The sequence below is a fragment of the Sus scrofa genome, chromosome 6 (assembly GCF_054392235.1).
Source record: "Sus scrofa isolate SSC_HxYL_T2T_F1_AM1 chromosome 6, Sscrofa_HxYL_maternal_Yorkshire_Landrace_v2.0, whole genome shotgun sequence".
Lineage (NCBI taxonomy): Eukaryota > Metazoa > Chordata > Mammalia > Artiodactyla > Suidae > Sus > Sus scrofa.
This window is the reverse complement of record NC_139388.1, coordinates 108,139,482-108,162,366: the sequence shown is the minus strand read 5'-3', so window position 1 is coordinate 108,162,366 and position 22,885 is coordinate 108,139,482. Positions and strand designations below refer to the sequence as shown.

The 22,885-nt window shown below is 42.6% G+C and overlaps 1 protein-coding gene and 1 long non-coding RNA gene across 18 annotated transcripts in view; one reads left to right on the top strand and one right to left on the bottom strand.

Annotated features, from left to right (window-relative positions):
- LPIN2 (lipin 2) overlaps positions 1 to 22,885 on the bottom strand; it is a 102,425-nt gene that overhangs the window by 60,835 nt on the left and 18,705 nt on the right. For 4 of the 17 annotated variants that reach the window (XM_084958093.1, XM_084958101.1, XM_021093240.2 and 1 more), the window contains exon 1: positions 653 to 859. The exons of 11 other annotated variants lie outside the window; for them this stretch is intronic. Coding sequence is in view for 1 of the 6 variants with exons in the window: in XM_021093238.2 (XP_020948897.1) it covers positions 653 to 736 (84 nt within the window). In the remaining 5 variants the exon portion in view is untranslated. Of the gene's footprint in view, positions 1 to 652; positions 860 to 19,051; positions 20,050 to 22,885 lie in introns of those variants that run through there. 2 more of the 17 variants (XM_084958095.1, XM_084958104.1) reach the window with 2 other exon arrangements.
- Positions 7,231 to 11,215, top strand: LOC146402744 (uncharacterized). The gene is made up of 2 exons (XR_014807697.1): positions 7,231 to 7,461; positions 9,258 to 11,215. It is a non-coding gene; the product is annotated as an uncharacterized LOC146402744 (long non-coding RNA).

The window sequence follows — 22,885 nt, the reverse complement described above, 5'->3', positions numbered from 1 at the left end:
ATATTTCAAGAGAGCAAATTTTTTTTGTTTGCAATTACAGGAGAAAAAAGACGGCAGTCACTCTTCCCTGTCACATATCAGAATAAGATGCCAGTTCTTAAATATTAGTTTAGTTTTCAAAAATATTTAACTAGGACAATAAAAATCATAAAACAAACAAACAAGCTCCCGCAAAGATCAGATTTACGGTCACCAGAGGTGGGCTGGAGGTGGGGGTGGAGGAAGGCAGACGAAAAAAGTCTCAAAGGTAGAAGAAAAAAAAAAAAACATTAACCCATAAAACCTTTCAGTGGTTTTTATTTCTCAACTACTACACTTAGATGCAAAGAGAATGTGAAACTAGATACATTTCGTGTGAAATCTAGTTTCAAAAAAATCCTCAGTTTAAAGCAGCAGCTTCATTTTCTTCTAGGCAGAAAGTTATTGCTAAATAATAAACAGAAAAAAGGTACAAAGATGGTGTGAAGTGAATGAGGGAGAACAGGCAGGCAGAGATTTCTATAAACACAACATCTAAAAGTTCATAAAATTCACTCTGATATATTACATTTTCCAAAAACAAGGGGGCAGCCTTGTCCCTGGTGGGTGTCCACCCCCTCCTCTCAGCGCTTCCCAGAGGGAGGAGGGGGCCAGGCTGGTGGATGCAACTCACCAGGATACCAGCAGGGGCCTTTCCGCGATCACCACCTTCAGCAATCTTCTCCCCCTCCTCATTCTCATCTTCTAAGTAAAACATCTTAAAACTCAACTAGGTCACCAGCATGCCTTTTTTCAGACATGAAGGCACACTTCTCAGTAATTAAAACAGAAAGTCCTTTTGCCGACAGACTGAGTGCAAACTGTTTGCAGACACAGTAATATGGTTAAAACTGAAAGGAAATGATTCTTAAAAAAAAAAAAAAAAAAAAAAAAAGGCAATACATGCATGACTTTACCAATAAGATTTGCTCAAAATGCCTCAACCCCTTCCCTGTGAAGGAGATAAGGGGCATGGGACGGGCTGTGCCGTGTGTTTATACTGATAGGTACCAAGTCCTGCCCAGCCACATGACCGTCACTGCAGCTTCCATCACAAGCACACGGATTGAGTTAATGATTCTCTAAATCAATCACATCCTCATTTTTAGAAATAAAATAACTACATAGATGGTGAATTTAACTGTCAATAAATTAGCCATGTAAAGGAAAATGGTTTACATAGATTTTCTAAGCATCAATGAGCTTCCCAAAGACAGCCAGGTTACATATGCTTTATAGAACTCAATCACTGAAATGTTTTACTTGGTGCTATTTATCGGCATGACCCAATATAGTTTCACAACTGTGAATGGGAGCTAGTCTGCTCAGCTCTGTAAATAATGAACAAATTACAGTTTGTTACTGTATGTTAACACAGCACTAGTTACATTAATGTTATAATGGTACTATCACATAGTAATAGTAATAATATAATGAACAATTCATCTTTAATACGAGTATGACAACATAATACTAAAATTCAAACATTCCTGGTCTTTCCATTCTGGCTCTTAGTAAAGTCAATTTATAGAAACTTCAAGAGAATTTTTCTAAAAACCTAAAACATACATACAGACAAGGTCCATTAATTTTTAAATTAAAACATACTATTTTATGCAAGTGTCTAGGTCTGTGCTGCATTACCCACATGGCTATGTTTGCTATGTGACCAGTGCCAACTGAGTGTGCTGTAAGCATAAACACACAAGATGAAAGCAGAATGTGAAATCATATAATTTTTTATATAGGTTACTTGTTGAAATAAAGATATTTTGCACATACTAAGTTAAATAAGCTATTTTTAAAATTAACTTCATCTGCTTTTCTTTTTTACTTTTTAATGTTATTAGAGAATTTTAAATGACATGTGTGGCTCCCATTATATTTCTATTGGAGCACAACTTTAGGGTCCCAAGACAATCTTGAGAACAAGAAAGAACACTCGGCCACAGTTCCATCAATGGAGAGGTGAGGGGGACAGGAGTTTTCATCATTCCATCAATGTATTTGGTTAATTCATCAATATACTAGCTGATCCTCATATGTTTAATAATGTTCAAATTATTAAACTTTCTCTGCCTAAACATCACTAAAGACAAAATATCCAAATGAGTAAATAAGGGTGTGGTGGTGATGTTTACTACAGCAATATACCATCAAGATATGCATAATAAAAATGTTAATGGCAAAACTGAAAACAAATTTCACCAAAACTAGAAATGGGAAAATTTATCTTACATTCAGCGCGTTCACTGCCTGCTGCCCCGCCCACCTATAGATAGCACCATGAAGGGCCTGCAGGCTTGTAATCCAAGTCAACACAGGACCCAGACACAAATTCCCCCTTCAAAAGAGAAGTGATGTGGGGAGTCTAACTATCACACAATGTATAAAATTTAAACCCCCACGTCCTACCACAGTCCTGGATCCTCAACATCAGATGGTGGTAAGAAAACCCCACAATGGAGCTGCCAGGGGGAAAACAGGAGAAGTGGGTGGTCAGGAAGAAGGGACATGAGGGGTGACCAGACAGAAATTCTGGAGAAACTACAAGGGAATATGAGAAGGAAAAGAGGAAATCAAAGTTGGAATAGATGAGAAAATAACACCAGGGGAAAACAGGAGAAGGAAACCAAGTCGGAGGCGGGCAGTGAAGAGATGAAGATGTGGGGGGAGAAAAACCTTCTCCATTCTAAACGGGGACAAACAGAGGCCCAGAGAGGTCAGGCAATTAGCCCAAGGCCACCCACCAGTGGGCACCTGGTTTCCAGTCAGTGCTTTTTCATGACACCAGATTGAGGCGAGAGGGGTGCTGGCAGGGGTGGGGCAGGGCACCTCCACCTCCCAGGAGCCTGGATGCTGCCACAGCTTGTGGCCTGGATCAATGACTCATAGGATGTTGACTGCAAAAGGAGCATGCAGCACAGAACAGACAGAGTTGAGTTCACCTTCCGAACACTGATTTTGCCACAGGGCACACACCTCCAACTTCCTCTGGAGCCCAGGCTGGGACCTGAGGTCTCCCTCACTTCAATGGTGGTACCTTCCAGACAACCAACAATTTGTAATCATCCATGCAATTTTTTTCAAAGAAAAATACTACTGTATTGTCAGACTTTTTCTCTACAGGCTAAGATAAGAATAAATGATTGAGCACTGAGAAACACTACTTTTTATTTTTGCATAGTATCTTCAATAATCTTAAAAAAAAAAGCAGGTAGAAGTTGAAGTCTTTTTTTCCAAGACATTTAAGTTTTCAAGAAAAATACTAGCTTAGGGACACAAAATTAATCCACTGGCCAGGAGAGTCAGAATCATGTTCAGCTTCCATAGCTAATGATGCTCGTAAAATACATAGCTTTATTTTTTCTCAACAACTAATCCCCTAAGTGTATGAGACTAGATATAATAGGCTTAAGAAAATGTAATAATTTAAAATTTCCTAACATGAAATTTCCTAATTTGATATTAGGCTAAACTGGTTAAACAGAAATATATACTACATTCTGTTTTTAACAAAACATGAAAATAATCTACGCCCCCCAGTGGTCATAATGCGGAATAGCAACATATTTCTAGTGAATTACCAATTAGGAGGTGAGAAAACCAAAGGATTTTGGTTAGTAAAAAATTATGATGAAAATATTTTTTAAAGCCTCAGCTGCAAGGAATTCATTCTTCACCGTAATTATTCTACAGTGAAGGAATTAACTCAGGTCCGTTTATGCATTTTCAAGGCCACTTATGACAGAGACCCACACATAAAGGGACCACAGCCTACACTAACACATATAAAATATTTCTTCCCATGTTTAGAATTACTTATAATTAACATTTACCTATGAAAACAATCCAAAAGGGAGGGACTGATATGCTTTCTTCAAAACCAAGAGAAAGTTCTTTCTGGTACCACTCTGAGGTTTTCCAAACTTCTGTAGTTTAACTGCTTATTGGAGAATGGCTGTTTATTTTACTCAAGTTCCAATGTTCATTATGTCCTCACATAACCCCCAAAACTCTTAACAGCATAGCCAGTGACAATTTCATTTGAGCTGTGAATAAATAAATAATCAAACACAAACAGGTCTTTCTAGGAAAAGAGGTGAAAAAACAGGAAAGGCTGGAGTTCCAGTCGTGGTTCAGTGGTTAACGAACCTAATATCCATAAGGCTGAAGGTTCAATCCGTGGCCTTGCTCAATGGGTTAAGGATCCAGCGTTGCTGTGAGCTGTGGTGTAGGTCGCAGATGCGGTTTGGATCCTGCGTTGCTGTGGCTGTGGTGTAGGCCAGCAGCTACAGCTCCAATTGGACCCCTGGCATGGGAACCTCCATATTCCTTGGGTGCAGCCCTAAAAAAGGCAAAAGACAGGAATTCCCATCGTGACACAGTGGTTAAGAATCCAACTAGGAACCATGAGGTTTCGGGTTCGTTCCCTGGCCTTGCTCAGTGGGTTAACGATCCAGCAAGCTGTGGTGTAGGTCACAGATGCGGCTCGGAGCGGGCATTGCTGTGGCTCTGGTGTAGGCTGGTGGCTACAGCTCCAATTGGACCCCTAGCCTGGGAACCTCCATGTGCCTCGACAGCAGACCTATAAAAGGAAAAAAAAAAAAAAAAAACCCAAAAAACCAGGAAAGGTATGTCTCCTGAGGTTAGAAGTCCCAGCCTCAAGTGATAATAATAATCCTCTTGAAGATGTACATTTTACCTTTTTTTTTTTTTTTGCTTTTTAGGGCTGGACCCATGGCATATGGAAGTTCCCAGGCTAGGGGTCAAATCAGAGCTGCAGCTGCCGGCCTACGCCACTGCCGCACCAGATAAGAGACTCATCTGCTACCTACACCACAGCTCACGGCAACATCAGATCCCCAACCCACTAAGCAAGGCCAGGGATCAAACCCGTGTCCTCACAGATACTAGTCAGGTTCTTAACCTTCTGAGCCACAACAGGAACTCCCACATTTTACATTTAAAATTCAACATCTTTTACATTCTACTCTGATAGGTCCATTTTTAAATATATAAATTAAAAGGTCCATTTTTAAATATATAAATTAAAAGTTAACTGGTCAAAGTTTTCTTCCACCAAGTTTCAGGATTAATGTACCATATTTACAGTACAAATGGCCTAGAATATCATCAATGTACTTATCACAGTTTAAGGAGTTTGGGCTGAACAACCTCTGTGCTCTAACTCTCTGACACTAATATTCTAGGTCAAACTTCCAACATTTTGAGACCAGAGAGACAACACTGGGTTGTCTAAAGCAGCCAAGTGTGTGATCATTAAGAGAGTAAAGCTTAAACCCAATTAAGGGTGTGTGTCCTGTTAATCACAACTGTTTCTGTTTAAATGTTTGTCTTATTCTTCTCTCATTTTGCCCTGACAGCCGTTTGCAATGACCCACAGTGACGCTCAGGGTGACACCCTAAGCATATAAGCAATTTTATATATGAGGACTATGTCACCCCATTTTGCTTATGCTCTAGCATTCCTATTGAAACCTAAGTCATATTATTATCAAATTCAAAAAAAAAAGGTCAATAATTTTAAAAGTGTGGTGCTTTAATCTTTCATAAACAAATTCTCTGCTAGAAACTCACATGGAGCAGGAGCACTCGGCATATTACAAGCTGAGTGAGGCCCTGCTGAGTTTCTCCACTTCAGGTCAGAGTGAGGTGGCTTACAGCTTGCCCATGGAAATCACGACAAGTAACAAATGAAGTGAGCACAGGCTAATATCATTAACACGATCGGAGAAAACAGGTGAAGACTTAAAAATTACGAGATCAGCAATCCTGCAGAGACCCGGGTCAGTCACTCACATTCCTCAACTCTTAAAAGGACTTTCCACTCCTACAGCTGGTTCTGCACAACATTTCTCACTAGAGATTTTCTGGACCATTTGAAAAACTGGTGTTGGTTGTTTTAATTATTTCGTTGCTGTGATTACATGTCTTTCAAACAATTACTTACAATTTTTTTAAATTGTAAAAATATTGGGAATTCCCATCGTGGCTCAGTGGTTAACGAATCCAACTAGGAACCATGAGGTTGTGGGTTCGATCCCTGGCCTCGCTTAGTGGGTTAAGGATCCGGCATTGCCATGAGCTGTGATGTAGGTTGCAGACATGGCTTGGATCCTGCGTTGGCTGTGGCTGTGGCGTAGGCCAGCAGCTGTAGCTCTGATTTGACCCCTAGCCTGGGAACCTCCATATGCCCCCGGTGTGGCCCTGAAAAAAAAAAAAAAAGCCAAAAAAGAAAACAAAAATGGTGATTAGCTGGTTCTCTCTTTCCTGCCGTCTTCCATCTAGATAATAAACTGATAATTAAGTCCTCAGAGGCCAGGAACTCTGCAATAATCTCTTGGATATGCAGTTTCTTGGAGAGAATGTAAAAATTCTATCACATATATACAATTCATACAAGTAAAGATAAATACACTGGGACTTGAAGAGACAAGTGTGCAAAGGACATTGACAAATGACCTCTGTACACTTAACTGTCACCAACAGTGAGATCACCTTTAAACATAGAGAAGCCAGGATGTAAACCAAGGTCTGCCCAGAGCCTCTGCTTTTAACCATATTGTTGGTGTTTAACTTACAATTTGCTTGCTATCATATTAGTAGGCTTAAAGAAAACACCACCCGAGCAGCTGGGATGGTCATTCTGACAAAGAATCACCCTGAGTGCTGCTAAGGGCCATCCCCACAGGACAGACAGGGAGAGCATGTAGCCTTAAATGGGCTCCCAATGGAGGCTGGAAACCCCACCTGGCTTCTGTGGTCAGCCTGAACTCCCGGTTTCTGTTTCTTTTTCTGTTTCCTTTTCAAACTTCCATGTTTCTCAACCTGATTGCGTTCACATGACTTCCCTCCCCAATAGCGTACACAGCATTTCATATTCCTGTATACAGGTTCATTTGTTCTTCAGGAAACGAACAGCAAAAATGGCTAAAACACACTGCTACAAGAATGACTTAAGGAACTTACCTTTACAGTGCTTAGAGTTAAGTCAGTTAACAGATTGTAATTCTAATGCTACAGTTAAGTCACTTAACAGATTTTATTTAACCAGTGAAATTTAAACAAAAATGATCAGAATTCTTATTGTCTTTAGGAGGCTGAATCTGCCTACTTCAACATAAAGTTCCATATAGAATGTAGTATTAGTATCCAAATGTACACGTGGCAACACTTACATCACACAAAGAGAAGGAGGAGATTCTAAGACGGCAGGAATAACTGTGCCCTTCACTGGGGGTAAGGCCTCAGGCCAGCTTTGCTACTGAGAGGTTAAACTCTAGGAATATGTCTAAATTAAACCCTGCATCTGGGCACACACAGGGTCCAAGAAATCACAGAGCCATTTGAAAGCAGCAACATTAAAAGAAAGGTTCCCCCTCTTCTAAGGACACAGCAAAACTGAAACAAAAAATGCAGGTGATGTTTTATTACAATTTATTTTTCTGGGAGTTCCCGTTGTGGCTCAGTGGTTAACAAACCCAATTAGCATCCATAAGGACTTGGGTTCAATCCCCGGCCTCACTGAGTGGGTTAAGGATCCAACGCTGCCGTGAGCTGTGGTGTAGGTTGCAGATGTGGCTCGGATCCTAAAAAAAGGCCCTAAAAAAAGGCAAAAAAAAAAAAAAAAAAAAAAAAAAAAGACAAAAATAAAGTGTCTTGAGTCCGGAAGAAAAAAAAATTGTTTTAATTAATTAATTAATTTTGGTGTTTTGTCTTTTTTTAGGGCCAAACCTGTGGCATATGGAGGTTCCCGGGCTAGGGGTCCAATTGGAGCTGTAGCTACCGGCCTACACCACAGCCACAGCAACTCGGGATCTGAGCCGCCTTTGTGACCTACACCACAGCTCACAGCAACGCCAGATCCTTAATCCACTGAGTGAGGCCAGGGATCGAACCCACCACCTCATGGTTCCTAGTTGGATTCGTTAACTGCTGCACCACGATGGGAACACAACATACTTTGTAAGGCTAAGGATAAAAATCACCAACCTTTGCAACAACTTGATTTTACTCAAGTTTTTTTTTTGTTTGTTTAGGGAGGTACCCTAGGCATATGGAGGTCCTAGGCTAGGGATCGAATCAGAGCTACAGCTGCCAATCTACACCACAGCTCACAGCAACGTCAGAGTCTTAACCCACTGAGTGAGGCCAGGGATCAAACCCGAATCCTCACAGACACTAGTCAGATTAGTTTCTGCTGCACCACAAGGCGAACGCCATACTCAAGTTTTTTTTTGTTTTTTTTTGTTGTTGTTGTTGTTGTTGCTATTTCTTGGGCCGCTCCCGCGGCATATGGAGGTTCCCAGGCTAGGGGTTGAATCGCAGCTGTAGCCACCAGCCTACGCCAGAGCCACAGCAACGCGGGATCCGAGCCGCGTCAGCAGCCTACATCACAGCTCACGGCAACGCCGGATCGTTAACCCACTGAGCAAGGCCAGGGATCGAACCCGCAACCTCATGGTTCCTAGTCGGATTCGTTAACCACTGCGCCACGACGGGAACTCCCATACTCAAGTTTTTAATGCATACTTTAATCATAAAACTTCTGGATGTGAAAAGAAATAAGCAAACAAAGGTAATATAAGCTAAACATTCTTGAGAAATTGTATGGTAAACCAGTGTTTACGCTGAAACCATACAAGAAAACAATACTAGCACCCCAGCATTATTTAACTCTGAGTCACACTCTGGAGCTAGTCCTTTCCACATTATCTCTGATCTACGTAACTTCTGTTAAAGATAGATTTGCTTTATCCTTGTATTTTACTGATGATTAAAGAGCAACGCAGAGAGATTATATATATTATATATATCCACAGTTACCAGACAATTTTTAAATGCACCAAATCCAGGTTCAAAACCCTAATCCACCTAGTTTCAAACCTCAACATGTCTCCATAGTAACTTCTAGAACATAATACTCAATTTGGAACTCAAATTTAATGTACTAGGTATTTTTAAAATCTCAACTACAATAAATCTAAAAGAATAAAATATCTAGGAATAAATTTAGCCAAGGAGGTGAACATCTGCATATTTAAATTACAGAACATTGCCAGAAAAATTTAAAACTACCAAAGTAAAGAGGAATATACCTGGTGTTCCTAGATACAAAGACTTGATATTGTTAAGATGTCAATACTACCCAAAGCAATCTACAGATTCAATGCAATCCCCATCAAAATCCCAACAGATTTTTTTTTCCCCTACAGAAACAGAAAGCCAATCCTCAAATTGACACGGAATTGTGAGAGGCCACTATGAACATGAAGAACAAAGTTCCTGATTCCAAAATTTATTATAAAAAGCTAGAGTAATCAAAACTGTGATACTGGCATGAAGACACACACACAGACCAATGGAATAGAGGGGAGATTCCGGAAAGAAACCCAAACAACCATGGCCAGTTGATTTTTGACAAGGGTGCCAAGTCCACTCCATGGGAACAGAGTGTCTTCCACACATGGTGCAGAGACAACTCTGATTCCAGAGTCTCTGTGTTGATCCACACCGTTGGTGTTTATATCTACAAAAGACCCAATGTATAAGACATGATACATAGAAAAATTAGCTAAAAATGGATCAAAGACCCAAACATAAAGGGCTAAAACCATGAAAGTCTTAATGGTTCCTAGATATAACTACAAAACATAAGATAAATTAGATTCATCAAAATTTAAAACTTTTTTTCCTGCATCAAAGGACCTTATCAAGAAAGTGAAAAGACAACCTATAGAATGTGAGAAGATATCTGTAAATCATATCTAATAAGGTTCACCTTCAGAATAAGTAAAGAATTTTTACAACTCAACAACAAAAAAGCAACCGAATTAAAATATGGGTAAAGGCTGGAATAAGTATCTCTCTGAAGAAAATATATGATGGCCAATTAGTACATGAAAAGATGCTCAACATCATTAATCATGAAAGAAATGCAAATCAAAACCAGAAGGAGATATGACTTCATACCCACTAAGCTGGCTATTAACAAGAGCAACACCACCACCACAGAAAAGGACTGAGGACATGTGTGGAGGGTGCAGCACCCTGTACACCCACCACCACCACTTGATGCCAGCGGAGTCTCCCAGCTGTGACAAGCAAACACGCCTCCACCGTTTCTGAGTGTCCCCCGGAAGCAGAATTCTTCCAGTTGGGAACCACAGGCTTAGATAGCGTGGGGCCCTATATTTAAACACCAGTTCTGGTTAGCAGTGGGCCAGGCAGATAGCCATCCTGGGCTCTGAACTTAGACTGAGTTTAAAAATGACAGCTCCACCTCTTTACCAAGTACCCTGGCACTTAACCATCTTGAGCTTCAGTCAACTTGTAGTTTTTCTTTAGGATGACTCAACTTTTGATTTTTCAACTTTTTAACAGTGTGAAAGTGAGACGCCTTCAGTAGCGACCACACTTGGCATTTTCAAGTTTGGTCTCCCATGGGCCAGTGGGGCCCTGCGATCCTCTCTCCTGACACAGGACAGAGGCAGGCAGCTCCAGCTCCCAGTCAGCCCCAGGATCTGGAGCTTGTTTTCGACTTAGGATATTTGCAACTCGGGATGGAACCCCGTCACTAAGTCGAGGAAGATCTGTATTGAAAAGCCTCCAGACCTGTGCCACTCAGGTGCCTGCTGAACGACTGTTGGGCCAGGGTCCCTGCCATCCAAGGGCTCACTAGTGAGGGACATAGAAAAGAACACAAATGACTTATGATCTAATTCCAACTTCAATCAACAGCTTTTTCTCTGTTTGAGCTTCCCAAACCACTTCCCATTCCCTAAGGCCCTTCTGAACGAGGTCTGCTCTTCTGCTCTTCAGCCTATTTGTACAAATAGTAGGACTCTAATTCACATTCCAGCCCCAAAGAGCCAAATTAGGACTGACATGGGTCAGATGAGCCCTAGAGGTGCAGGGAAGGGTTTTCAGTTAAAAACCATGGGATCCAGCTACTCCCAGACCTGAAGACTCCCCTCCACCCCCCACTCCCTGTGTCCAATCAGACCAACCTCCCAGGACACATCTTGCCCAGGGCATTTCCTTCTTCCAAGTTCCGTGTAAAAACCTCTTTGTCACACTGACACGCCACCTAACTCTATTTAAGATGAATGCTGCCCTTTAAATTAACCACCGCCAAGGGCTATACAACAGATTAAAGATGTACAGCCTATCTGGCATGTTATTAGTACTCTTTTTCTCTGAAGGAGCTACCTTTAAATTTAGGTGCTACACAGCATTAAAAGCAGTATCATTACTGTGCAGTCACAACTTGCAAATGGTACAAAAGTAGGTACGGCCCATCCCTGACCTGCCCGATCCACCGCATGTGGCCCTGAAGGACTTCGGGCTACTTCCAAACACCTAACCTTCCCATTTTACGCTCCACCACTGAGTATAAAAGGATATATTTCAAGACAGAAAGCAACTGTGAAAGGAAGAGGAGTTCTAAAATGTTTCTGAGATTGACAGCATTCCCGAAATGCACATACCACCACTACAGTGGGCAATGTGCATCTGACCACACACATCTTTAGTTCCTTCAGTTACATTTTTAATAGGAATATGGACATATCCCTTATCATCCATTTGTAACGGGGTACAAAACTGAAGAAAGTGAGGAAATCATACCTTATGGGGAAACTTCAGACTTATTGTTTTCTTGCTTTTTAGGGCCACACCCATGGCATATGAAGGTTCCTAGGCTAGGGGTCCAATCGGTGCTACAGCTGCCGGCCTACAACACAGCCACAGCAACGCCAGATCCGAGCCTCATCTGTGAAGCACACCACAGCTCACGGCAACACCAGATCCTGAGTGAGGCCAGGGATCAAACCCTCAACCTCGTAGTTCCTAGTCGATTCACTTCCACTGCACCATGATGGGAACTCCAACTTCAGACCTATTTACAACATACTGCATCTGTTATTTAAACAGCAGTGTTTTTAATCATGCAGAGTGCTGGTCAATTATCACCACCCCATCACCCCTAGCTCAGCAGGCATCGCGAGGCTGAAGGAAAGAAATGACCATTTACTCACATCCCAGGACAACGTAGACAAGTATGTATCTATCTAGCAAATATCATACACACACCCCCTCCCCGTACAACAGAACCATATCCCATTTCCCCTTCCCCACAGGTACACACTGAAAGCGCCCTTGATTCTACAAGACTTTGCCCCAGACACCAAGTTCTCCAAATCTGCTACAACTCCAAAGCTGATTGCAATCTTTTTCATAAGAGCTGTCAGAGCCATTAATTCATGAATATGCCCATTTTATTGAGGGAGGCTTAAATTTTCTAAACCAAATTGAAATCCATTCCGGATTAAGATGGCAGAATAAAAGAACTGGAGCTCAACTTCTCTCCTAAAAACAACAAAGGCTGAGCAATCTCCACTCAAATGGACCAGAAACCTTAAAAAAAGATACCCTACTCCAGAAGAAAAAGAGGAGGCCACATCAAGAGGTAGGAGAGGCGATTTCGTGATATAAACAACCCCATACCTCCCGGGTGGGAAGCTCCACAGACTCAAAACTGGTTCACAAAGACTCACCTACAGGAGTGAGAGTTCTGAGCCACACATCAAACTCTCATGTGTGGGGATCTAGCACAGGGAGAAAGAGCCCCAGAGCATCTGGCATTGAAGGTCAGTGGGGCTTGTGCACAGGAGCTCCACAGGACTGGGGGAAAGAGAGACCCCATTCTTAAAAGGCGCACACGGGGAGTTCCCGTCGTGGCGCAGTGGTTAACGAATCCGACTAGGAACCATGAGGTTGCGGGTTCGGTCCCTGCCCTTGCTCAGTGGGTTAACGATCCGGCGTTGCCGTGAGCTGTGGTGTAGGTTGCAGACGCGGCTCGGATCCTGCGTTGCTGTGGCTCTGGCGTAGGCCGGTGGCTACAGCTCCGATTCAACCCCTAGCCTGGGAACCTCCATATGCCGCGGGAGCGGCCCAAGAAATAGCAACAACAACAACAAAAAAGACAATAAATAAATAAATAAATAAATAAATAAATAAATAAATAAATAAAAACAAAAAAAAAAAAAGGCGCACACGGACTTTCACGTGCACTGGGTCCCAGGGCAGAGGGAGGTCTCCATAGGAATCTGGGTCAAACCTGACCGCAGTTCTTGGAGGACATCCTGGGAAAACAGGGGTGAATGTGGCTTGTGAGGGAAGGACATTGAAGGCAAAGCTCTCAGCAATATTCAGCAGCCTGCCTTTCTCTGGAGGTAGCCATTTGGGGAAAATCTGGCCCCACCCTTTGTCAGTCAGCTGCTGAGAAGCCCCAGGCCAAACAACAATCCAGGTGGGATCACAGCCCCGCCTCTCAGTAAACAGGCTCCCTAAAGACCCCTCAGGCACACAGCCGCCTCTAATCCCATCCAGAGACTAAGCCCCACCCACCAGAGGGATTAGAATCAGCTCCACCTACCAGGCAGGCATCAGTCCCTCCCATCAGAAAGCCTACACCAAGCCCCCATACTGACTTCAACCACAGGGGGGCAGAGGCTACAACTCTTCTATCTTTAAGAAGGTCACCACACCAAAACCTATAAAAATGAAAAGACAGAGGACTATAACTCAGACGAGGGAGAAAGAAAAAACCCCAGAAAATAAGCTAAGTGAGGAGGAGATTCTTAGCTTCCAGGAAAAAGACTTTAAATTGTTGATGCTGAAGATGATGCAAGACATTGGAAATAAACTGGAGGCAAAGATGGATAACTTACAGGAAACACTGATGAAAGAGATACAAGATATAAAACTTAAACAAGAGATGCAAAATACAGTAACCAAAATAAAAAATTCACCAGAAGCAGCTAACAGCAGAATACAGGAGGCAGAACAACAAATAAGTGAGGTGGAGGACAGATTAATGGAAATTATGGATGTGGAACAGAAAAAAGATTGAAAACAAATGAAGAGAGTCTCAGAGAACTCTGGGACAACATGAAACACACCAACATCCGTATTATAGGGGTGTCACAAGGAGAAGAGAGAGAGAAGGGGACAGAAAAAATATTCCAAGAGATAATAGCTGAAAACTTCCCTAACATGGGAAAGAAACCACTCACTCAAATCCAGGAAGCTCAACAAGTACGATACAAAATAAACCCAAGGAGGAATACACTGAGACACATATTAATCAAACTGACCAAAATTAAAGACAAAGAGAAAATCTTGAAAGCAGCTAGGGAAAAGAAACAAGTAACATACAAGGGTACCCCAATAAGGTTATCGGCATATTTTTCACCAGAAGCTCTGCAGGCGAGAAGGGAGTGGCATGATATGCTTCATGTGATGAAAGGAAAAACCTCCAATCAAGATTCCTTTACCCAGCAAGGCTCTCATTCAGATTTGAAGGAGAGAGCAAAACCTTCACAGATAAGCAAAAGTTGAGAGAATTCAGCAACACTAAACCAGCCTTACAACAAATACTAAAGGAACTTCTCTAGGCAGAAAAGACAGCAACAGGAAACAAAAATTCCACAAATGACAAGGCTCACCAGTAAAGGTATATATACAGTAAAGACATGAAATCATCCATGCACAATTATACCACCAAAATCAGAAATCATGAGAAGAGGTGGGTACAAATGCAGGACACTGGAAATGAACTTGCAATTAAGAGAACAACAACTTAAAACACTCTCACATACATATAGACTCTTATATCAAAACTTCAGAATAACTGCAAGCCAAAAATCTACAATTGATACACCAAATTGAAATCCAAAGGAATTAGTGAGGTCAAAGCTACAGCAACCACTTTGGGGGTCACCATGAGGATGCCAAGTGATGGTGCCAGACCCTCCAGGGAGCCACGAGGAAATCAAGAGTTACTGTGCCACAGATCTAGTTAAAGGTGACCCCTGCTGCATCAATTCTACCAACCTCATTTGTGGCCTCAATCTCCTGGCATTGACTCCCATAGGCAAAGAGCAGGGTCTTCCCTCACTACCAGCTACACAAGAAGGAAACAGGCACTTGTCCATCAGCTTACTTAACTCCTGGCCATAGGTGACAGAATTCCCCAGCTCCCAGAACAGTTTTTCACAGCTCTAAGCAGTTGCAGTTAACTCTCAGGAATGCAGCCCCCATTTCTTGGAGGGAAGGCTTTTAGATCAGGCAGCACAAGCTCACCACTTTTTCCTGTCTCAGCTTAAAAGATGGGCCAGGGCACAGGAACGTGGACCCTTGTGCAGAGAGCCCAGCTCCAGGCACCCCAGATTGGCACTTGCAGAGGGTCCTGGGAAGATGGGAGGAGCTCCCTCCAACCCACGCCAGTTAAAACACAGCCTGAATTTCATGTCCTGCCTTACTTAGCTTGGCACCTACTAGGGCCCCAGCAGAAATTGGAGGAGGGGGACATCCCTTTCCAGGCTCTGGGAGGACATTCTGTGCTGGGCTGGGCCCTGGTTTTACATAGCTAAGCAAAACAAACACCAGGTAAGGCTCCACCAGCGCCTGCTCACCAAGCTACATTGATATGAACAACAGCGAGGCTGTAAAGCCACATCTGCAATGTTGGAAAATAAACCATTTCATACGTCAATGTGTTTAAAAGCTGCAGCCACTGTGATGTGCCAAGCACTGCTCTGAGCTGGAATCGGGCAGTGAACTTGGCTGGTACCTGCCCCCAGCACTTAGAAGCCAACCCTCAGGAGGGAGGGAGGGAGACCACAAACAAAAATTACTGATGAAGGAAATTTAAGAGGGTAACGGAGGAAAGGCAGGAGGGGGCTACTTTAGGTTAAAAGATTGGGGAGCCCCAAACAAGAAAATATATGACGGAATTTTAAAAAACCAAAACTCCAGGATGTTCATGTGGCTCTGCTGGTCAGCCTAAGGGTTTACTTCTTCACGAGACTGTTTGCTCTTTAGGCATTCTGCCCACCTTCAAACTGTTTCAGAAAGAAAGCAACAGTACAAAATGAGGTGACTCAGACACTAAATAATAAAATATTCAGGAAACCAGTGGAAATTTTAGCAGTCTCACAGCCTGAACAAAAATCTCCAGTTGTAATCTAAAATTGCATCCTGAGAGTAGCTTTCTGATCTTCAGTGAAGACAGATGTGCCTAAAAGCATCTTGTAAAATGTTACAATAACTAGACATTCTGTGAACAGAGAGGGTGTTACACACTATTCCCTCTTGAAATTCACTCTTGAACTGTGCCCCCAAATGAAAAGTTGAGGTTTAAACCCTCAATACCTCAGAACATAACCTTATTTGGAAAAAGGATCTTTACAGAGGTAACTGAGCTAAAATGAGGTCATTAGGGTGGGCCCTAAACCAGTATGACCAGCTTCCTCATAAAAAGGGGAAACCTGGACCAAGACAGACACATGTGCAGGCACACAGAGTGCCATGTGAATGCAAGGTAGAGATCAAAGTGCTGCACCTACAAGCCAAGAAATGCTGAGGACTGCCAGCTACCGGGGAGGCAGCCCTCAAAGAAGCAGCCTTGTCGACACCTGGATCTCAGACTTCCAGCCTCCAGAACCTTTGGTTTATTCCACCAGTTTGTGGTGTGTTGTTACCGCAGCCTTCACAAACGAACCCACCCACTAACACAAAAGAAATAAAAAAGGAATAACTAGCAGGTACAAAGAGAATGGCTAGAGACAATGAAAAAAGTCCAAGTTTTTGAAAGATGAAACATGGATGGAGGAAAAAAAAGAGGCCTAGAAAGTTACAAGTACTCCAAGCCCTCACTGGTGGAGATAACGCCAAAAACATCAACAACCAGGTGAAAATTTCCCAAAGACATGATTTTCCAAAATGAAAGTTCCCACTGGATGCCCAGCACAAAGAACAGAAGCATCCTCATGCTGTGCTGCAGCCACGGCGGCTGTGCCAGAAAGCCCTGTCATTTCTTTGGGGGCAAAGGGCAAGGCCACACCAAGCAGGGGGCACCTGGCTGCAGTGACTCTTCCCCAGGCCTCTGCCCCTGAGGCCTCACTGGCTTGAGATGTGCCCGACGCACAGATCTACAGACCCCCAGACACACCGACCCACCAGCCAAGCACGAGCAGGCAGGACAAGGCCAGGCTGCGGGTTCATGCCAAGGGAACCCGTGACTCCCTGACCCAGGCTGTCAGGTGACCAAAGCTGCAGGTAACAGACAATCACCTCATCCAGAGGTTGAGGGGCTTTAAGGAGAGAAAGTAAAAGTACTGAAAGCACCTGGGAGAAGGGAAGACGGAGAGGGACAGAAACAGGAATTTAAAAGCTTGCGGCTTCTCAAGAAAAGTGATTTCTCAAAAGTAACAATTCACAACACTAAGGGAAAAATTACTTCCTCTCTAGCATTCTACAGCCAGCCTACAACCAAGTAGGAGGCTAGAGCAGACATCCAGACCCCACAATCTCACAGAAGTGACCCTCTGTGAACCTGTCCTTGAAAAGTGCAGGACGTGCCCACCAAGATGAGGAAGCCGCTGGGAGGAGAGAAGCTGCGGAGAGGTCAGCGGGGTCGGGTGTGGGGGCTGGGGAGCCCTGTCGGAGGCCGGGGCCCAGGTGCCAGTCGGGGGCTGCACATGGGACTGGTACCAAGAAACACAGGCCAAAAGAACAATTAACTCCAGAGAAAACAAAGATCTGAATTGGCGAAGAATAAAATCTTCGTTCTGAACAATATTTAGTCACAAAAACATCAACACTGAACATTCTGAAAATAAATTAGGATACGATTCTACTGGGAGGCAAGGACACCTGTGTGAGATGAACCCTCATGGTGTGCCAGGAAATCCACAGGGAACACCTAAAATCCCAGCCCACACTCCCGCAGCGCAGGCCTGTGGACGTGGAACCAAGTCCCGCGAGAAACAGGCGCAAAGAGTTGAAAGGAGCTGCTTCTAGGGAGCAGTGATCAGCAGGGAGGAAGAGACGGTGTTTTTCACTATACACCTCATAGTACTCTTCGAATTTTTAAACTTTATAAAAAAAATACTTAAAAAATTTAATATGAAGAGAACTCTTATGTGATGCAGCCTTATAAAAAAGAATCCTATTCAGAGGAATGAAAACTACTAGAGAAAAAAAAAACAAACACCAAGCAAATATGAACAACTGTGGGATTTGTTTTGTTCTGCTTTTAATTAGGAAAAGCTCTTTTTCCTACTCTCAACCTTAGCACCTGTGATCCACTTAGGTATGTCTCATTAACAAGACCAAACAAACAAACTAGGAAATTTAAATACAGCGAAGTTCCCATTAAATTATCTAGTTAACTGACTTGGGGCAGGGAAATGTCCTAACACAAAAGCCCTTTTCCATTCTATGGCAAGAATACCAGCAAAAGATTTAGCCAGTATTTAAAAGGATATTCAGAACATTAAAAAAAAAAAAAAAATCAGCTCTCAAAACAATCAATACAGGGTATATTAGTATTTTTCAACTCCTAGGGAATAAAATTTCATGTAGTTTTATAATCTAAGGAAATTTTAATGAAATGATTAGAGCCTTGGAGAAAAATGTTAATTACTTAGAGACTTTATGAACTAGTCAGCAGCAGACTTTATTCTCCTAGTTAAGCATTCATCTGCACTATATACACTAGGTATAGAAGACAGCTCCGCTTTCTAGATACACGGATAAAGCTCTACCCACAGGCGGGGACGGTAAAATTCATATAGCCAGAGATAAAATAATGGCAAAAGTCACAAGACTTAAATCTGTAAACACATGTTGTGCATAAGACATACAAAATCGCTGATTTACAAAAGTCCATTTCCTATTTTGACATGATAAAGACAAAAGTTCTGGGTCAAGGAAGAAATTCTAAGCACAGGAAGCAGTCCTATTTTTGGGCAGAAACATCTTTCAACTAAACATCATACTTTCATGCTAAAGACGAGTGAGCAGAGAGGCTCTCTCCAAGATACTTCCTCTGACCCCCTTTCAATCCCTGCCTACTCCAGCTTTCTACACAAGCAGACTTACTTAACTCCCCTAAAAGCCTGTCAGATACACCTCAGGGCAAGGGGGATGTTCCACTCACCTTTTTTGCCCTTTGCCCTGTGCTTATAGACATTGACATCACTGGTTAGGTCTCCCGCCTGCCACCTGCCTCTGGTTCTCCGGGTGGCTTGTGGCTCTGGCTTAATACACAGAATTAGCCCATCAGAAGTACTGTTATCTCCATATTACAGTAAGCTAAATACCAGAAGCGTATTCAAGAACTTGAAAAATTCCTGAAGGTCTATGCGTCTATTTCTGTTTAATGAGATGTTCCCCTGTATTGAAGAGCTGATAAATGCCAAATCATTAATTTATTCACAGTAAGTAAAACTCCTTTAGAGAGAATCCTTCCACAGACATTGCTGGCAGGTGAGTCAAATGCTCTACTGAAGAAAGCACAAGTTCGCACCCATACTCAGACACCGGGCAGCGCCAACACTTTCAGTGGCATGTGGGTCAAGCTTCCTGTACGGAGTTCGATGGACCTCAGGCCAGTGCCAGGTGACCTGGGGGCCGGGTGCTCAAGTCTGGAAGAGGCTAAGGGCCAGGGAAGGCCCTGAAGATGGGATCATGCTGGATACTGACCCCGAGTCTCAAGAAGCCCAGCTGAGCTGGGTTCTCCCTCCAACCCTCAGCAGTAGCACCTTCCTCTCCGGCTCAGTTGAGAGCAGTATTCAGCCAGACCTGAGGGGCCACAGGTGAGACGCCCCGTCCCGACTCAGTCCAGCAATGCGCTCATAGCATGGAGAGCCAGGCAGGGGACATGGGCTTCACATCGTCCACCTTGTGCCATCGTGGCACCCAGCAGGGTAGCCAAGGCACTGCAATCTTCTCCCAGCGGATTGTGCACATATAAATGATTCAGAGAACCAAGGCTCCAACACGGCAAGTGCTGTCCTTCTATTAGCAGTTTATAGCTGCTGACAGTAAGTCCTCCAGTCCTACCTAATAAGGTTAAAACAAAACCCTAAAATGGATTCAGGCATGTCAAGCAGATGCAGGAGACCCTCACAGCCCTTGGGCAGCAACATGGCTACCACACAGCTGCGTGCCTTTGGCAAACCTCTTTCAGCCTCACCGCCTTCACCCAGAAAAAGGGATTATCTCCACCTTGCAGGGCAGTTGTGACTAGAGATAATTTATGTAAAGCACAACGGCTTGCCCCAAGAAGGTGTTCAATCATGTAACGGCAATAATAATGACAACCTTTACCAACTCTAAACACCTCCTAGGAACAGTTTGTTTCTAAAAAGTAGACATCAACACCATTTGGCAAAGAGTCTCAGTAGACAGATATTAAAGCCCAGCAAATTCCAAATTTTAAAATAATGTTACTTAGTCAACTGTTTTGAACTGGTTAAGCCAATTAGAAAACCCTACAACAAAAGATGAGTTATTTCTCAAAAAGCATTTAATACACATTTTAAATTATAAGAGCTTACTCTTAAGTGATGCTTCCCTGAGTAAGTCCCATTTGAACTGTGTAGTTCATATGTAAAGAGATGCTATGGTTACTAAGGTATGTGAAATTCACCCCAAATATGTTAAGGGATGTTAAAGAAATATGTGGGCAGATGCTTTGGAATGTTTCACAAAGAAAAAAAAAATCACTAGTAGAATCCTAAAGAAGTAAAAAGTATATTCACATAGAATCCTAAAACAAACAAAAGTATACTCCCTAGGGGTCTTCGGTAAGCCCAAACATCCCCTGACTTATATTGGTTCAGAAGACAGACATCACTTTATTACAAGGACCACAGGTTGACGACTCAGCTGTGGGAAGCACCATACCCTACCAGGAAGCACCGATTCAGAGCTCTTCATTCACAGGAACTGTCTGATGGTTTTGCTGTCTCATAGGTAGTAATGATACAAAATACAATAAAATTAAAAGTGACTTCATATTAAAGAGTTTATATCTTTCAAAAGCTAGTCACAGTCCAGACCCCTCTTTCAGAATGAATAAGAAGACACCACGACCAGCATCTTGCCAGGAGCAAAAATACATCACATCATAATGAACTGAAAAGAGTTTACTCAGAGGTAGAAAAAAGTCTTTTTTTTTGGGGGGAGGGGTCTTTTCTAGGGCCACTCCCATGGCATGTGGAGGTTCCCAGGCTAGGGGTCTAATCACAGCTGTAGCCACTGGTCTACACCAGAGCCACAGCAATGTGGGATCCCAACCACGTCTGCGACCTACACCACAGCTCATGGCAACACCAGATCCTTAACCCACTGAACAAGGCCAGGGATCGAACCTGCAACCTCATGGTTTCTAGTCAGATTTGTTAACCACTGTGCCACACGGGAACTCTGAAAAAAGTCCTTTAGATAGATTTCAATTTCAGATTAACCAATTAATTTTTTTGTTTATAATTATGATACTTCTATAAAAAAAGGAAACATCTTACTACAGAATTAAAAATACATGGGACAGGAGTTCCCTTGTGCACAGGTTAAGGATCCAGTGTTGTCACTGGACTAGCTTGGTTCACTGTCATAGCGAGGGTTCAATCCCTGGCCTGGGAACTTCCACATGCTGCAGATGCTGCCCCACCCCAAAAAAACCCCACCATGTTATCCCTTCCATTATAGCCCAGAAATAAGTAAATGCAGAAATTCAACCAGTCACCAAAGAGATTACTTAGTACCATATGCCTATCTTTAGCTTTACCTGTTCTCAGCTTCTGTTCAATGTTTATAATTAAATATAACCATCAAAGCTAGTTTAAACCTAGATACTGGTAGCTCTTCTCTTTGAGATATTAACATGTCTTTAATAATGTTTCTTAAACTTTTCAAATCCATGTTCCTTTATACTCCCCACCACATTGCTTAAAATATCTAAAAAGTAAATTAACAAGTAACCAAAAAGTTAAAATCAAAACAATGAGAGAGTGCAACAGACCTTCAAAGGTGCCAGTGCCCTGCAGCGAACAGGTCTCCAGCCACTCCAGCTCACCGATTGCTTCTGCACACCAACCTATGGAGGTCTGTCCCTTCTCCTTTCCCCTTCACACTACTTTTAAACCTCCCCAGCCCATCCCCACGACCATAACCCAATGGTGCCCATGTTTAAACGGTCTTTCCTCTCCTCTTCATACTGTCCTTTCTCTGCTGCAACCTGACAAGCCTTTGAGGCTGGTTGCTTATTCCACCCAACTCTCCATTTCTCCCCTACGCCTCCCCTCAGTTCAACCTTTACAGACAGGGAAGGAGGCAAAGTGGCCACAGGGAGTGTCTGAAAACTAAGCAGACAATCATTTCCTACAGTTAACAGCTAGAAGAAGGCCAGAGATGACCTGAGAGCAACCAAAAATTAGCACAGAATAAGCAAAATGGTAACAATACCAAAACCTGTAAGAGGCATGCCTCCTGCAACTGACTTTAATCAAGGGAAGTGAGTCTTGATGATTAAAGGTTTGGAGCAGATGAAGATGGTTGGGAGAAAACTGAACTGAAAGAGCTGAGATGAGAAATTCAGATCTGCCAAAAAAAGGCAAGAACAGATCACTGTAGATTCTTAAATGGGAAAAGATAAAAAAGATGCTAGAAATTGAAAACAACTCAGAATTTATAAACCACTTTGAACTTCATGTATACTCTGCTTGGTTGAAAAAAATAAGCTGAAGTAGTTCAGACAAACTCACATATTACTAAACAACGAAATGAAGACAACTGGCACAAAAAGTAAGTGAGGATATGAAATTAAATAAAGGAAACAGACTCAAGTTACTGTTCATAAATCTATAGAAGTAAAGAGTTTCTAAACTGTTCAAATATGCCAAAATGTCAGATAAAGGCTATCCTCCAGCTACCTAGACATTACACAGAGTGCTTTTCTGTGAGACAATGTCTTTCTTCCAAAGTAGAA